This window comes from Barbus barbus (genome assembly GCF_936440315.1).
Source record: "Barbus barbus genome assembly, chromosome: 28".
NCBI lineage: Eukaryota > Metazoa > Chordata > Actinopteri > Cypriniformes > Cyprinidae > Barbus > Barbus barbus.
In genome coordinates this window covers 18471515-18489654 of record NC_136756.1, presented here as the reverse complement: position 1 = coordinate 18489654, position 18140 = coordinate 18471515, and the positions used below count along the sequence as shown (strand labels likewise).

Here is an 18140-nt window from a genome sequence, read left to right as displayed (position 1 = left end):
GTTTAACTCAAACTTTCAGAGTAAATAAAGACTGAAAGAGTTGTTGACAGTTTAGTGAATGTGATACCATGCGAATCGATCATGTAGGTAATTTCATAGCCTACATTTAGCTTTTTACATCTGCCAGTTGTATTTACTTCAAAATAAATAGAAGTGGTGTTCATTTGTGAAATTATAATGATGAACAGACTGTGTAAGGATCGTAAATTTTTTTCTACAATAATCCAAAAACCAATGTAAAAATCCATTGGGTTTTTGTCCAGGGAACCAATGATTATCAGAAAAAAAAAATATGCTGGAGACTTGAGTCAAGTCTTTTTTTTTTAAACCAATGATATACACAGGTGAACCATTCACAATCAAATAATTTATAAAATATATAGAGTGAATTTTTATCAACATGAAATCAAATGTTAAACTTTGACTGACTTTATACACATTTCTAATGGATAAAATTGAGTCCTGCCAATTTGTCTTGTTTCATACCCTTTTTTACTTGGGAATACATAACATTTTGGAATAAAATGGGTTGTGAATGATGTTTTATGCTGACTTATTACAGTAAAAGTGTGATTAATAACCACATCCAAGTCTCACATTTTTTTAGGCTAGTAGTACCTCAAGATGACAGTCCCTCACAGACTGCCACAGTAAATGCTCCTGAGGAGACATCCTCTGCCCAAATTGATCTGGACCCCACCTTTGTAAAAAAGTAGGTCACCTTAAACATGGGCACACTATTTTTGAAAGTCATGGAGAAAAAGTTTCAGGAATAAAGGAATTTGAATGTATCATTGCAGACATAAACAATCCACAAAGTTTGATTTAATGCTAAGATTTATTCTGCTACAGTTATGCAGTGGTATTTTAACCATTTCATAATTTTGAAAATAACAGACACACAAGTTCACTGCCAGTGTTACCTCAACAAAGGCTGAGGAGGAAGGCGTCGCTGGAGCACAGACATGCCTGGCTGAAGAAATCTGAGCGCTACCTCAGAGACTGTCATAGATGTGTCATTAGCTTGTAAGTTACACTTCATATTCATCATATTCATATATACGCTACTTTTTCACATAGTCTTTTATTTATTGAATTATTAATCCATACTGATCATTTGTATTGTTTGTGACTCCACCTACAGACAGCGCCCTCTTATGCAGTGGATGTATCATTGCCGCTGGATAGTCCTTGTCATTTACCTCACTGTTCTTTGCGCAATTATTATGTTAGCCATGTTAGTGTGGTTGCTGCAAACCCCCGTCTTATGGATGTGAAAATTATAATAAATATCTACAGAAATGCTATGTTAAAAGTAGTGCTGTCAAACAATTAATCGCGATTAATCGCATGCAAAATAAAAGTTTTGTTTACTTAATATATGTATGTGTGCTGTTTACTTATTATGTATATATAAATAAATAAACACAGTATATATTTTGAAAGTAATTACATGTATATGCATTTATATATTTAAATTTAATATATAAACAACACATTTTCTTAAATATATACATGCATGTGTTGGCATTTATATATACAAAATAAATATACACAGTACACACTCATATATTATGTAAACAAAAACTTTTATTTTGGATGCAGTTAATCGTTTGACAGCACTAGTTAAAAGCACTATTGATAGCTCTTAGTTACTATATGGTAGATGTTCTAACTTTGTTTTAGGGGAAACTGTTTCATGTATAGTTGGAAATGGTCTCAGAATAAAAGTTTTACACTAGCAGTCAATGTATACTCTACATCTGTTTTCAAATAATGTCAATGTGAAATATCTGAAAATGTGACAAAATGCACAAGGCAATAATGACGATCTGTAATATTGTTTATTAAAGTGTATTATAAATAATATAAAATATATTTCATAATTAGTTAGTGTACAAACAGGAAGTAAAACATCTGCATTTGGTATTATTAAAATTCGCAGATGGATTATTCTTACAATGCATATTACAGTAGCTGAGCAACACTTCACTAATTTAAAAAAATGGTTAGGAAAGGGGTAATATTAATTCACAAATAAAAAATATAATGGAAAAATAATATATTATTTCATAATGTGTTCAATTAAATAAAAACACGGGGAAACTAAGAGATTACTTAATACATTAATTATGAAGAATCGTGTACCAGACACAAATATATACTAAATTATGTCATTTCCATGAGGCCATTCATTTGCAAAAGGTGGGCCACACTCTCCTGACATCAATAAAATCACAATTATATTATACATTCATCATAAACATCTGGCATGATGCCTTACAAGGAAGTCTTAGACTTGAAATTTAATCACAAATGTAGGCATATATGGAATTGAGGCATACACTGGCTCAGCTCCAACCACATCAGTGAGTCCATTGGCTCAATAAATAAAAATAAAGACATGTACAATGAGAGCACTTATTCTCTGTGTCATCTCCTCCAGGTTTCTTCTACCAGGTTACACCTGACTCACAATCTCGGAGTCTTCCTCTTCGTACCACTGCAGCGGCGTTCCATCAGAAGCCCTATGCAGAATCACCTTCTGAGAAACCTGGATAGAAACAAGTATGTTCATTATTTACCAAGAACAGATTTCATTTACGAAACTGGTACTGATAAATACACCTATTGGTCACATCTTTACCTGTTTATGAGCGGGAATCTGGTGGTAGGGCGGCGGTTCTGGGCGCTTGATTCGAATCGATCCTTGCCGCTCAAGTGAGCGAGGTTTGGATATGACTATATTATTTTTCTGATGCCAGGTTTTAAGCTCCCCAGATACCACATCTCGAGGAAGAACACGGCTGGAGTGGTTGGGATATTCTCTTAGTGACGCTGTGCGGACCACCTTTGTGTATGGCGGGGGAGGCTTGAGCATTCGTTTGGGTGAAGTAACCTCGACTCGTTCGGGTTTATTAGTATGTACAGGATCAGATTGTGAATTCTGTCCGAGTTGCAGCCTTGCCATGTCTGCCTGAAGTGGTGTCCCATTGCTAATCTTCACTCGATTGGGGCCAGGCACGAGGTTAGGTGGGATTTTGTTGTTGTTTTTGAGTGTACTGTGGGTGTTGAGCTGGCTTGGTCCTGTATTTGGAGCGGTGCGATGGTAGCCGTATGGAGGCGGACAGGGTTTAGGTGCCTCGGTGGTCGTCTCTCGGCTGGAGGAACTGCTATATGAGGAAATGGAAAGCTCGGAGCTGCTGTCTTCAGAGCTGCACTGATATAAACGTTGAACTGAGTAGGCTAATGAGAAATCGGTCACTCGTCGACGTGGCAGCTTTATCCGGCCCCGTCCCAGGTCTGAGCTAGCCTTGGTCAATTCTGGTTTGCTTCTGGGAAGCCTATTTGAGAGGAGATGATAACAGATTAGTAAGGTAAGACATTTTGGCAGATGGAATAGAAATACAAATGTTGCTCATTAATAAACTGAAACTTATCAATCAAAAATATTTAAATGATACTGTTTCACCAAATATTTTTGTATGCAACACAGGTTTTATTAGGTCTTATTCTAATTTTAAGCCATGTATTTGACAAACAGCTATTCAGACAATCCTGAAGTACCAATACTGGATGTTAATTACCTGAAGGACTGTGAGAACTGTCGGCGCAGTGGCAGCTCTGGGGTGGAGGGGGCGCTGTTTGGCTGATTGTTTCGCACTGGCAGACTCTTAAACACAAACTGGGGTGCTGGAGGAAGTTCTGCCATTCTTGTGTCTGTTGGTGAGCCTGTTGGACTGCTGCTGACACAGAAGCACAACCGTTTTAAATATTGATAATAATGTTTCTGCACCAAATAAGCATACTGGGATGATTTCTTATGGGTCACTTAAGACTAGAGAAATGGCTGCTGAAAATTCAGCTTTGCCATCACAGGAATAAATTACATTTCAAATATTTAAAATAGAAAACAGACCTTCTAAATTGTAATAATATATCACAATATTACTGTTTTTACTGTAAGTTAAATAAATGCAGCCTTGATGAGCACAATACACTTCTTTCAAAAAAGGTAACACTTAAAGCATTTATGTATAATGCATAATAAAAGTGGTTTTAATGCATACATTTTGCCTTGTAATACATCTTATAATCTCATGAATAATTGTAACCACAGTTAATACATTATAATGCTTATCAATTCATTGTTACACTATGCATTTTAAATTAGTTTGTAATTATTTATGACAAAATATAATGTATTACAACACACGTTATCAATAATTATAATGCATTATACACTTAAATAACCCTTTATAATGCATTATACATAAAGGCTTAATGTAAAGTGTTACCAAAAAATCTCACCAACCCCAAACATTTGAACAGTAAGGTGTATGTTAACCAAATGCTCTATCAAGTACCTTTAAAAGAGCTCTGAGAACACAAAGTAAAGGTTTGCTTATATTGCAATTAAATATCTACCATGGGACTCAAAGCTAGAATATCCCACAGTACCTTGAGCGGCTGCTACAGGCAGAGTGAGAAGGTTTTTGTTTCTGGTAGGGCTGGTCCAAGCTGGACTCCTTCCATGGAGAGTTCTGGATGGGTGAAGCATCATAGTCCAGACTGGAACTGGAGCTCGATTGCTTTGGGGCTTTATTGGGCAAGAGAGTCAGACACTGGAAACCGCTGTCTGTGGAAGATCCCAGAACAGCTGTAGAAAAGGGAGTAGAGTCTGAGTCTGTAGATAAAAGACAATGTTTTCTAAATTAGCAAACTCCTAGAGTCTAAACATCAAATTTCCACATACAGTGGAGTGTGAACGTATCAGTTTGAGGAAAAAAGGGTTGCTTACTTACCATCATCCAAGGCAACAGCATCAGACAGTGAGCTGTCATCAGACATACAAAGATCTGGAATGGACCAACAAATATTTGTTCATTCAAATCATATCTTTTTAGTAATACAGTCAATCGCTTTTATAATGCGTAAAATTGAGTTCATATGAGAATCGACTGGCTGACCTCTCTGTCTAGAAGAATAGCAGGTCTGTGGAGAAACACAGCCATGGTTGATGCGGTGTTTCAGTATCGCATCATGCAGCTCTTTCAGCTTCTTCTCTTCACGTTTACACTGCTGCAGTCGGCTTTTCCTCACCGGTTTGCTGATGTGCTCCTCAAGGGAGAGCTTTCGGGCTGCCTCATAAATCTGCCGCTGCAGGGCGAGATCAGCCTCAAGCGCGTGCAGCTCAGACTCCTGGAGACAAACATTTCAGGGGGCAACCGCAGGATTACAAGCTAAAAATGCTGAAATATGGATTAAATGCACCTCGTAAAAATCTTTTTCCATATAAGTGCTCTAAACCAAGAAACCCCTTTCACCACCATAAATAATAATTTTTAAAACTTGCCAGGTAGGCTCAAATAACAGTCAATTGCATTAAAGCTATTAAAGTAATCTCCGTGTAGAAACTGTGGCCTATACCTCGCCATCTTGTGAAATAAAACCCTCATCCAGTTTGAAAGCGGCTCCGATGCGTCGCCGGACCTGCGGAGGCTTCTCGTCAGGCAGGAGAGGGTAATCGGAGGGCAGCTTTCCAGTCAGCTCCTGTTAAAACAAAGGGCATTTTAATCTCAAAGAAAACAAACTTTTGTGTTTGTCAGTCAATACAAAACAAAAAACATCTTTGAGCGAGCAGATGCTCGTCTTTATATTGTTGAAGTGTCCACAAAGAGTTTTCCTATGGTTTAATGATTAGGCCCTTAAATCTTCTCCCTGCTTGGCCAATAGTGAATGACAGACATGTGGGCCAACATGCAAAGAAGCATCTGTTTCTTGGACATTGCTTTAGTGCCTCTATTGAAGGGCTGTATTGAGAACAAGAAAAAGCCCAGCTTAATCAGAACAATCTGATTTATGCTTATGGGCCAGCTGACTTTCCTACTGAAACTTTCCTATTCTTTTGAAACTTTGACACAGTGTGTGTGCAAAGTAATTTACGCTTGCATGTAATACAAACTACTTTTCAAAAGTTTGGGATCAGTAAGATTTTAAGCAAGAAAGCCATTTTCAATATTAATAAAAATAAGAAATGTTTCTTGAGCAGCAATTCAGCATATTAGAATGATTTCTGAAGAATCATGTGACACTGAAGAATGGAGTAGTGGCTGCTGAAAAGCTTTGCATCACAGGAATACATGACAAAATATATTAAAATAGAAAGCTGTTATTTTAATATTTCATAATATTACTGTTTCATTGTAATTTTAAAATCACAAAAAAAAAAACTTTCTACCAACCCCAAACTTTTAAATGGTAGTGTGATTGTTTAGCCTGATTAGAAGTAATTAGGGGGGGTTCATGGCTTACAAATCTTTATTGAAAACGTTTATGAAATTTCTATGGAGAAAATGAATGGGAAATATCATATTGGCTGCCAGTTTGTCCAAGCAGATTTTTGGTCACAATTCAAGAATTTTCCACAGACCCTCTAGCTATTTGTGATGGTTTGATTTACATGTAAATTTAAGCCCCATGCTTAAAAAAAAGTTATATGTACACATATATGATATATGATGTCTGTGAATTTAGCAGAGATGGCAATACTGATGCCATTTTTTGTCACTCACAGCCTCTCTAATGCAGAGTTTCTTTAGCTCCAAGACACAAAGCTTCAGTCTATCCTCAAGGGCCTGCTGCTTCAGCCTCATGGCACGTGTGTGAGTGTTCAGGTCCTTCACCGGAGACGTGGGACTGTCTGGGCCTGGATATCACAACAGATTTCATTACACAAGAGCACACACATACAGGGGGCTAGCAGTTGGCCTGCCCTGACACAATGAACTCTAGCGCTCATGTTAGAAACTAGAGTTTTACTATCTGACTTTCCTACAATTCTTGTGTTTTTAATATTATCTATGATTAACACAAAAAAATAAATTTAGATAAAATAAAGCTAGAAAACTTCACTGTTTATCAACTGGTATACTGATAAAAATCTTTGGGACTACAGCACCAAATTTTGGTTACTGATATGCATTCTGCTCCCTCCTAAATATTATTTATCATTAAAAAAACAAAAACAAAACAAAAGCACTCACCAGAGTTCAAAATGATCCCGCTATCAGAGTCACTGATCTCCTCCTTACACTCCATGTTTATTTTTGTTACTCTGCAGCTTTCAACAATATCCGAGTTCAGTCTGCAGATGTGACCTGTTTATGGGGAAGAGAAAAGACTGAAACCCGTTGTTTGATTTCAAGCACTCTCCATTTACTACTGCTCTCCAGTCCAGCAACCACTAAGTAAATTTGCCTTCCAAATAGTGGCTTGTGGCTGTGCGATTATGTAAAACCGAACCTCCCGAGAAGAACCCTTCACAGGCACCTCAGCGTCTCCTCCACATCTGACAATGCAACTGGTCTTTCTCCTCATCCACCCCTATTTCAGTCTGCGCACACACGCACACCCCCCAAATGTTTGAATGTCTCAAAACACAATAGCTGTGCGCCAAGAGTTGACCGCACACATGTGGGGGTCTTATCCTTCCCATACAGCACCATAGCAACCTGGATCACTATGACCAAGCAGGCGTGTGTGAATTGTGATGAAGTGTGTTTGGGGGAAAACTAGCAGTCAACAGATGGCAGAAGGGACTCTCCCCCTCCCAAAGACCGCACCTGTTCTCTCCAAGACCCCCTCTCTTCTTTCAGTGCCCACTCGCCATAGCTTTGAAGTGGAACAATGTGTCCATGCTGATTCAGCCTCAGGCGGGAAATGCTGATAACTTAGATAACCGTGTCAGGGATTCTCTTATTACCATGAAGAAAACTTACAGGCAAAGTTTTTTTAAAGGATTACTAGAAATAATGTTTAGGGATTTCTGACTGTGACGTCTCAGATTTCGCAGGCCTCAGTATGGAGAAAGTAAGATGAGGAGATACTGCTGTGACATTTACATAAAGTCTTGTTCTGTTATTGTAAAGGAACATGTTAATGCATTGGGCAGAGGTTGAATGACAAATCGGATCCTCTTACAGATGTAAAACGAATCAATCAAGCTGGAAACGTTTCTCTTTAAAGGGGAAGTTTACCCAAAAATGAGAGTGGATAAATCATGGCAAAATTGAAATGAAAGTCAATGGGGTTCAAAACAACACCGGACCCTACTGACTTGCATTATATGGAAAACGAATAATACTTTTTAGTATTAGAATTTTTTTCAATTCAATTCAATTTCATTTTTCCATTTTTGTGTTCCACAGAAGAAAGTGGCCTAAAGTTTGGAACAACATGAGGAGTAAATTATGACTGAATTGTCATCATCTTGAGTTTCAGGATTACAAAAGATCCTTTCATATCCAGTAACAAGATTTGAGGAAGATACTAGCTCAATTTATGACATTTGCAAAACTGCTTTTTTGAAGTCCTACAAAAAAGTAAGAGGTTTCATGTTCTGAGAAAGTAAAGGCATTAATACATTAATATAATATCCACAAAAAAAAAACATTCCCTAAATGTATCCCTCTTACATATACACATTTATTTGTTTATTCATACATCCATTCATTCCAGGAAATCAACAATCTAATTAATGAATTAAATTAAATCATGTAATACCCACAACACAGTTAAAATGACTAATGTGCACACATAATATTTATGCATATTGCGATTGTCTATTTATTTATCTTTACATTTTCAGAATCAGTGTTGGACTGTTTGAATTACTGGTATATATGGTGCAAAAAGTTTGTATGGATGTTATGGAACAGTTTTGACATATTGGATGAAATCCATGGAATTTAGGATCAAATCCAATCGTGTGTTTTAGAAATAGGGCCCATGGCTCCTTGTTATATCTAATGAGCACTGGTATCAAGCACGCAAAAAAAAAATCTAGGACAGACGCTGTATTTATATAAATGCTATTTTAGGGGGAAATCTAGTTGCCCACCCACATCACTAGGGACAACATCCCTGCTAATGAGTCGGCGTGGATCCTTATCATCCCGCTTCCTGAGTTCTGAGGAAGAAAATTTGACAGGATGTGATTGTGGAGCTTCTAAAGGCTCCATCCTCATTCAGTTCTGTAACTCATGTGGATGGATGCAGCTCAGTATAATCCAACGACTGAAAAAAAATACCAGCAAAGCTCTGTGTCAACAAGCCCGAGCGGCCAGTTTGCTGAGAGGTCAGTATCTGCTGATACAACAAGACTTACAGAGGGCAAAAGAAAGGCTGATGAAACTGCAGCAGGAATTAGGTCACTGTGACAAACTGTGCTTTATTAAACAAAAAACAACTCCCAATTTTAGTTCACCCCAAAATTATAATTCTGCCAACATTGACTCACCCTCACGTCTTTGAAAACCTGTACGCCTTTCTGCCATGGAACACATACAAAGAAATACTGAAAACTGTGCTGGCTGCTCTTTTCCTTGCCATTTCAAATCAATTACTGAAATAAGTGTCTTGAATTGTTTTCTCACACAAAGATATTGTTTGACTTCAGAAGACTAACATGTTTTTTAATGCATGGAACTTGTATAGACAAATGATAACACTTGTGTTTCCACTGCAGTAAGTATTGTATCAAATCATAATGTAATCATGCCAAATCAATATAGCACATGGGTCAAAGTTGATTAATTTATGGTGCTTTTGCATCATTTTTGATGCTTGAATGCTTCAGTCTCCATTCATCGTAAAAGGCTGTATGCACTGATATAGCACAATATATCCTTCTAAATAAAAGAGTCAGTCGCCACAATGCCAGTTGTTCCTACATTTTTTAAATGATTTAAATATGAATTTGGCAAGCAGTTTTTGAGATCTAAGTATTTCACCATTCAAGTAGATCTGTCACTACATGCCTAATATTTCCCAAATGGACATTAAATTAATTTCCTTGAAAGTCAACGTGTTGTGTTGTAAACGAGTGAAAAAGAGCAATCAGCACAACCTTCAGAACTTCTCTTTTTGTGTTCCACAGAAGAAAGGAAATCACAAGGGGATGGGATGAGTAAATCATGACAGATTTTAATTTTTGGATGACCTACTCCTTTCTAACCCACAAACTGCACTTGCAAGGACCTCCACCCTGAAAACACATTAGGTCTGTCTTGATTAAAAAAAACACATTAAGGCCAGAAGAGCAGACAGGACGTAGTCTTCTCGACAGCAATCTCAGCAGCCGAAGAATAACACAACAGATCCACCCATCCTCTCTTGCAGTCAAGCATAAAGATGAGACATCAGTGAATAAGCCCATTTTCAATAGTCTGCTATTCTCATGTCATCTCCGCCAAATTCCCAAACACCCTTTCCTATGAGTCTGTTGGGCTGTGATCTATTGAAATGCCTACTCGGCCAATTTCATTACCACTGCGGCCAGGTCTGGAATTCCCAGAGAGGGCCAGAGCTTGGAAAATGTGACGGGAGACTTGAACATGACCCAGATTGTATGCGGAGCCTGTTATTATAGAGATGCTGAATTGTGTGGATGCAGATGTTATGGGAGAGACAAAATTTAGTGTGTGACTTATTTCCACAGCTGGTGCAAAGCCAAAAACCAGTCGAATGTTAATGAAGCCATGCAAAACATGGCGGAGAGCGAGAAACAGAGAGAGAGAGTGTGTGAAGAGACTTGAAAGACAGTCTTTGTGATTCCACTTCTCTCCTTTCATCATGCCACTTAATGAAAATGAAGCGATTAATCAGAATGCATGACAAAACCCTCTCAAAGACGAAAACACCTTTGGCTAATAAATTAAAGAATGTTTCTCTGCCAGAGTAAACACAGACTCATTCTCCTTTTTGAATGGACATCCACTTCAATCTGTATTCCAGTACAAAGTTAATTAATATATACAATGGATTTCTGAAAAAAAGATCAACCCTGTAAGCCTTTATAAAAATAATAATGGCTTTAACTGTAAAATGTTCTTTTCAACTAACTTTTAACAGACCTAATGTCTAGAATGGCTGTACCAATACCAGTGGTTCTGGATCAATGGTAAACAACACTCGCAAGCATAGGAAACATGTCTTTTAAATGCATGGAACTTGTGAAGATAAATATTATTGTAGTAGATATTCCATATAATCAATCATAAAGCAATTATGCATAATGCATCAGCATCTAAACCAACTTGGGCCCCATAAATATCATGCAATTCAGGTTTCATTTTATTATAGCAACAGTCTTTAATAATTTACATGCTTTGAAAATGTTGGATGACCTTATAAGCAGCTAGTCCATGCAATTAAATGGTCAGCATTTATGTATGTTGTAAATGTAGGTTTAAGTCCCCAAAATATAAATGCACTCAAAACACATTTAAGAACATGAGTACAGAGCTTATCAAAGAATTAGCGCATGCCTTCGAATGAATGATTTCATGGAGCCTTTGTGCAAAGCTTTAATACAATGTATTTTATGTGTGGAAATTACATTTATGCCACAAAAAAGACAATACACGCATTTAATATTTCTAATACAAATATTTATTTTTACCATACCTTTCTTTGCAGTATCCAGCCCAATACACACCCTCCGTTCACTCCATTCCCGCAGATGCGCGTGTGCCGGTGACTCCACAGTGCGGCTGGATTGGAGTCTTTACTCAAGCCAGCCAAAAGCCACTGGACTGTACCAACCGTTTTGGCGCAGGGGGAGTGTGACAGGTAGTTGAAATACTCTCCAGTTTCTATTTATAAAGTGACATACGTATTAGCATAAATAGACGACTATTTCGTATTATAATCAGGACAATTTTTAGACCGTGCTTGTTAACAAGTTAAGAAGTACAAAACCAGGCGATACCATCGCAACTGCCCCCTATCGCGAATGTTTGTCTAGATGCTTCGTAAGCGTGCGTGATCTTTTGAAGGCAGCACACGCTTCTTCTGCGATAGGCGTGTCTAACAGAGCCAGCGGGAGAAAACCGAGACAATAAGAGTTAAACAAGAGGACAGCTGGCGAATAGTCCTCTGGACTGTATGAATTGTGTCTGAAATGGCACGCTGCCACAACTTGATTGTTTTCCTGCGTGGCGACATGCACGTTACTGCTCAAAGTAATTTGCTGAAAGAGTATGTGTCGTAACTGTCGTCAGCCTATAAACATACACATTTTGAGAGCACAACATGGCTCGAGTTTCTTCCTACAAACGTTTCTTTGTCGATTTGCTTCCCATTTGCCTCCTGTTGTTACCTTCCTGATAAAGGCGGGCTACGGCAGATGGTCAGGCTTTCTTTCCTCGTGCCTCTCCCTGAATTTAAAGATCAGCTAATTAAACGGGCATTTCCATGTGAAAGGAAGAGTCCGTGGAGATTTCTCTCCGTACTGGCGACGTGCAGAAGTGCCACCTGTAAATGCAAAGTCAACGAGACACCGAATCGATTTGGGAATTCTAGTGTAGGGGAGGAAAAAAAAAAAAAAAGCGAAGTAGGCTCCATTTAAAAATAAAATAAGACCATGCTAGGATATTATGGTGCCGAGATGTGGCTGAATATTTTGTCATTTGGTTGCTAGGAAGTAACTGACTTTTCAATATGAAAGTCCCATTGAAGTATGACAGTTTGGTCACCTCCTTGACAGACGTTGTATGTCAAATAGGAAAGTCATAGCATCATAAATCAAAAGTATTAGGCCATTACTGGTGAAGAGAAAAGAAAAAAGACAGACAGGGTAATATTATACAAGACATTAATAGCTTTAATTTGACTCAAGTTTACAGAACATTACAGTACATTTAAATAGAGGGCTTCATTACAAAACTACATGATAGCTGTATGCAACTTAATTTCATAACATTCTCCTTTATTATATGAAAACAGTAAAAATTACAAGGCGCATTTCTTCTCCATAGGCCCTTCCAGTTGTTTTATTCAGTCGACTGTATGCGACGCAGATTTTCTTTCACTCGTACAAATTCTGGAACATTCTTCTCATTCTCCATGCGCCTCTGTTCCTCCATCTCATACTGTGGAGAAATATTTAAAACTGAACTTCACAAAAACACTAAAATATAGGAAATGTGGAAGTCCATTCAACAAAATACATAGCTACAATTCAGTTCATAAAAAAAAATAAAAAAATACCGCCTTGCATCTGGCAAAACTCTTGACCTCTATTTCAGTAATAAGGAACATTAAGTGGACAGAGATTGGTCAGTACCTCCTGCAGTTTCTGCTGTCTCTTACGGAGCTCTTGTTCCAGGTCAGAAGGAGGTCGGAGGGCAAGTTCCTCCTCTCGGTGCAGGTCAAGCCTCCTCTGCTGTAACACACGCTGCAATTCTGGTTTCTCCTCGAACAAAAGGCCTCTGGGAAAAAAAAAAAAAAAAGTTCATAAGGATAAATGCAGGTTAGTGTAGGTTTGATGCAAATTTAAAACGCATCTTTCAACTTGGCGTTTACTTTGCTTTTTTTTTGCAAATTATTTAGTTATGTTGATGTATGCCATAATTGCAAAGTAAACATTTTAGGTGTTATTTTTCACCTCTTGTGGCTGAGCAGAAGCTCCTTATGTAGATTCTGGCGACTGGGACACTCGCCAGGTGAGCCATTCAATTTCCTGAGCGGAACAAACTCGTCTCCACTGTCTGTGCTTTGCTGGGACACAGGAGAATGATACACACAATTCTCTGAAAAGATAAAGATTTGAAACCTTTAGACTTTTGAACAAACAAATCTTCAGTTGTGATTTGACATTTGTTTATTTGAGAAGCAAATTGTAAGATGTCTAAAATTATGTCTACATGTTTACATGATGCAATGTAAATTAAACTCTTAGCATAGTCAGTGCCTGTACCTTTTCTGTGATGTCTGAATCCTGGCCGCTGGAGAGAAAGTTAACAATAAAAGTGATAAAATATCAATATACATTAATATAAACTTTAAATCAAATAAAATTCACCCAAATAAATGGGTTACTTCTAGAATGCTATTAAAATAGTGCCAGCATGTCCACCTGCTGATGAAAGCACAGAATCAAATCAGCTCAGTGGACTGAGATGACACATGCTCTGCCTCCTAATGTGTGTTGACTTGATTTACTGAATGAAGCAAAGAGGACCATTTATAGCTCAACACTGAGGCTCTCTCAAGTTATTTTCGACCAACTGACCTCTGAAACACAGGCTCTGAAATATGACTACAGCAAATAGGACAGAGAAAAGGAGTTCAAAATTGGCTTTCCGTAGTAAGCATTAAATATTACATTCAAACTTGAATATATACAAACTTGCAAAATTATTACTACCACCACTATTAATTATTATTGTAACATTTACACATTTAGCAGACGCTTTTATCCAAAGCGACTTACATTGAATTCAAGTTACAGTTTTTACATTTTATCAGCTCTTGCTTTCCCTGGGAATCGAACCCATGACCTTGGCGTTGCTAGCGCCATGCTCTACTATTTGAGCTACAGGAAAGCCTTTTAAATTAGTAAATTTAATAAATTATTATTATTAAAAACCATTATATCTATCAATAACTATTGACTTAACCATTTTGTATAAATGTATGTAACAGGAGACAGACACGCTTTTGCATGAACCCAAAAAAAAACAAACAAACAAAAAAAAAAAAACACAATTTAGTCACATGAAATGTGTATCCTTGTTCTGGCTGTGTTTAAAAGTTTTTATTGCTAAATGCTTTGATCCAAATCTACTAGCATTTTACTCCCAGGACACACATTATAGATCTTCGTGCATTGCATGTGAACCTATGAATTTGACGTTGTTAGTACTATATTCTACTGTTTGGACTACAGGGACATTTTAGGGACCTTGACGAGTCCACCTCTTAATGAGACGTTAATCTTCTGGGGCATAGTGTTTATAACCAAGACCGGGTTAAACCGGTTTACTCGGATCCAACAGAGCCACACTCAATGGCCATTTGTGTGTCAGCCACATCAAACACAGCCCTGTCCCATCTCCACACTCCTAAACCAACATGACATCAGACTGACTGAAACACAGGACTCATGCAAATTATATCAAGGTTTGTGATAGGGTCATAAAAACGACTTGCTGGGACTGACGTTATTACATGGGAACAAAATTTAGCGTAAAGGCTAAGTGCATTGTTAATGCAACAATGAATAACTCCAGAAACACTTTAATTCATAAGATAGTTTTTATATTTGAAAGGGACTTCTTGTTGTGTTCAAGGTAAATAAGCTTCATAAAAATGCTAAAACCAGCAGCTAAACAAACACCTATTGTTCCTCTTAAAATGAACTATGGAAAAGTAACTGCATAATAAAAACGTTTAATTCCGATATAATCGTTTTTCCCATTTTTTTTAAAAAAGCTCTAAACTCAGTTACTAAAAGAGAGTGACTTTATCAAACACCAGCAATCATTCACTTAAGATTCATAAAATAAGCTCGAACTACATTTTTTTTTTTAGGACCACTCACCTCCACGCACACAGTTGATTGCTTTTTTGTCGTGTTCAGGTCCAGCATTGTGCGACTAGAGTCGAAGCTATGGCCTTCGGTCAACGTTTGCTCTGTTTATGTTCAGTGATGCTTGTTGCAGACATTACGTTGAAACTCATTACGCCATTCCAGATTACTCTGAACCTATACGAGGCACGCAGGATGCCAGATTAACTAATTACCGTAGACATCAGTGCTGAGCTTCCTTCCTTGGAAATATTAACTCTTGATCTCTTTATTTTTTCCTCAGTAAGACAAATGAAAAGACCGACAGACGTCCGTCTTTGCTAGTTAAATAATCAAATGCCTGTGTTAAGAGGCGTTTGTTTTCTGACAGGGTTACTTTATTATCAATAGAAAATCTTGTCCAAATTATGTAGTTTTACTCTCTGTTTACTCCTCTACATTTAAGTTATATCAACTAATAATCACTAATCTATAAGTATTATAATTTTATAATATAATTAGTTGAAATATATATATATATACATATTGCGCGCATGCTCCTCAATTTATAAAATCTTACCGTGACTAACCACAAGAGGTCAGTGTGATTTTTAATGGTTGTTTAAAAGCTTCCCATGATTCCAAAGTGCTACTTATTGACGTCAAGCAGGATGTGAGGTCATTGAGTGAATGTGTTCGCTTGTGTGTGGAGTGAGTGCTGTGAGAGTGCTTGTTTGTGTTTTGTGAGAGTATGTGTGTGAGTGAATGAGATAATTTTAAAAAAATCTACACAGTGATCTTATTTGATCTGGTCCGAGTTGTTGCCCTGCTCGGATACAGAGATGATAATAACCGACTCGGGAGCTTTTTGTAGCGATGATCGTGAGGCTTTTCACAAAACTCGGGGCATCCACAGTTGAAACTGTGGTAAGAAATGATGAGTCGATCAGATATACTAGAACAGGCAGGGTGCTGGATCTCGGTCCTGTATGTTTTGCTTGTTCACTGAGTATAACAGCGATTCTGATCTCACCATTACTTCACAGTGAGCGAGTCCTTGAAGTCTGAGCATCACGGAGCTGCACGACAAATGTACTGTAGCGTTATTCATTTAAAGAGACCACACCGGCATATCTACGGTTCTTTTATTCTCTTTTTTTCAAGCCCTTATACGTGGCATTTATTTTACCCATTGTTTAACAACTGATTGGTGGGAGTACGGATAACCCGTCTTAACTTGTAAATCATATGTTTTGTGTTACGTAGAGTAAAATCCGCCATCATGCTTACGAGAGTAACCTCGGTTTGTAGAGGCGGTGTGGTGAGACTCTGTAAATAAAAAAATAAAAAAACACCGTGTTTAAATTCTGTAACGCTTCATTTTTAAAAAATATCCTTATGGGTTGAGAATTGAATCTCACCTATGGACCCTTTAATACTGTATATAGAAGCCTTCTGGGTGTCGACCCACACTCTCAATCCTTTGTTTGCAGTCTCGCACATTGATTCTTCTAATTCTTTGTTTTTCAGTGTCCTGTGTGGGGAAAAAACACAATGGCTGCGAGTTTTAGCCTTACTGAGCCTTTAAACTAAACATTCTGCTGTTTGGATGTCTTTTTTATTTCATTAAAGTATCAAAAATAAATATCTAAGAAATACAGCTAACACAAAAAACATGATTTATGAAAATTAATAAAGGGTATCTGTTTTTGCAAATAAACTCGTATATTCAATATATAATATATATTATAATATATTATAATATATAATATAAATGATTTAGAGGCCTTACCCATTATCCAATGCAACAGTTTCCTTCTGCGTCACGGTTTGATTTTTGTTTTGAAGTAATCCTAGATGATGATCGTATGTGGATTTTAGATGAATGTCCAGACTGTCCTTTGGTGCCTTGTGACAACATTTTAGCAGTCAGTACATTTCAGAAACACAGCTTTGAATCAGAACATGCTTGGATTTACTTCAGGTACTTAATTTTTAAGTAGCTAGTAGTAACGTTAAGGACATTCAAGTCTTCCTTCGAGGTTAGGCTACATCAACTCACTGTAGTGTCATAATGAAAGGCATTTCGCCGAGAGCTGGCGTGTGTAGTCGTGTTATGGAGTCTCCTCCAGGGTTCGTCGTTTTGTGCGAGATGGGTTGGCTTGTCATATGGCAGTTTCTGATCAAGCAAGGTTAAAAGTAAGAAATATGTAAACGCAAATGTAGGCTATAATCAAAAAGCATACGAACTAGAAAAGTTATAAAGTTTGAAGTTCATCATTTGAATTACCTGAATTTCCTTACTCCCTGTAAATGTATAATCGTTCTCATATTGCGGGAATGGAAAAGGATCTCGTTCTTGTGGCATATTTCCACAGTAAATCCAAATGAGTAAGTTATGTAGTATGTAGCAGATCGACGGTTTGGGATCTCTCTTGTAACTTTTGTTGTTGTCCCTCCTACCGTTGCCTAGAGACCAGCAGTGAGCGTCAGGTCTACAGCGCCACAGCTCGAGACGTAAATATGCTAACTAACCTTACAGACAAGCGCATTTTGGTGTAAACCTTTATATTAACAGTTGATTGGCTGGCTGTTACCGCGTTGTTTTTACAACAGCAAAAAATAATTTTAGTTTCCCCAGAATTTGCTGCTACTTACTAAAATGTTTCCCCAAATGTAGACCTCATACTGTTTGTCATTCAGCCGTGTTCTCGGTGCTTAATGTGATTTTTTTTTTTTTTCTTTACGAATATTAATGTCTTGACATTTATCTATACAAGAGGGA

At 37.5% G+C, this 18140-nt stretch overlaps 3 protein-coding genes across 3 annotated transcripts; all 3 read right to left on the bottom strand.

Annotated features, from left to right (window-relative positions):
• Window positions 1–1825: 1825 nt before the first annotated feature.
• LOC306847844 (innate immunity activator protein-like) lies at window positions 1826–11551 on the bottom strand. Its single transcript, XM_079382032.1, has 10 exons — window positions 11470–11551; window positions 7047–7160; window positions 6576–6709; window positions 5431–5553; window positions 4971–5202; window positions 4806–4859; window positions 4462–4687; window positions 3588–3743; window positions 2648–3344; window positions 1826–2554 (listed from the first exon to the last, which is right to left on the bottom strand). The coding sequence occupies exons 2-10, from the start codon at window positions 7099–7101 to the stop codon at window positions 2462–2464; spliced, it is 1770 nt and encodes a 589-aa protein (XP_079238158.1). The 5' UTR covers window positions 7102–7160; window positions 11470–11551; the 3' UTR covers window positions 1826–2461.
• A 1097-nt stretch (window positions 11552–12648) lies between these two features.
• LOC306848590 (protein FAM107B-like) lies at window positions 12649–15942 on the bottom strand. The gene is made up of 5 exons (XM_079383233.1): window positions 15389–15942; window positions 13763–13790; window positions 13451–13595; window positions 13130–13274; window positions 12649–12935 (listed from the first exon to the last, which is right to left on the bottom strand). The coding sequence occupies exons 1-5, from the start codon at window positions 15434–15436 to the stop codon at window positions 12837–12839; spliced, it is 465 nt and encodes a 154-aa protein (XP_079239359.1). The 5' UTR covers window positions 15437–15942; the 3' UTR covers window positions 12649–12836.
• Window positions 15943–16483: 541 nt separating this feature from the next.
• Window positions 16484–18132, bottom strand: LOC306848544 (protein CFAP276-like). Its single transcript, XM_079383159.1, has 5 exons — window positions 17646–18132; window positions 17418–17534; window positions 17148–17263; window positions 16777–16889; window positions 16484–16684 (listed from the first exon to the last, which is right to left on the bottom strand). Exons 1-5 carry the CDS (start codon window positions 17721–17723, stop codon window positions 16614–16616), a joined length of 495 nt encoding a protein of 164 aa, XP_079239285.1. The 5' UTR covers window positions 17724–18132; the 3' UTR covers window positions 16484–16613.
• Window positions 18133–18140: the final 8 nt, after the last annotated feature.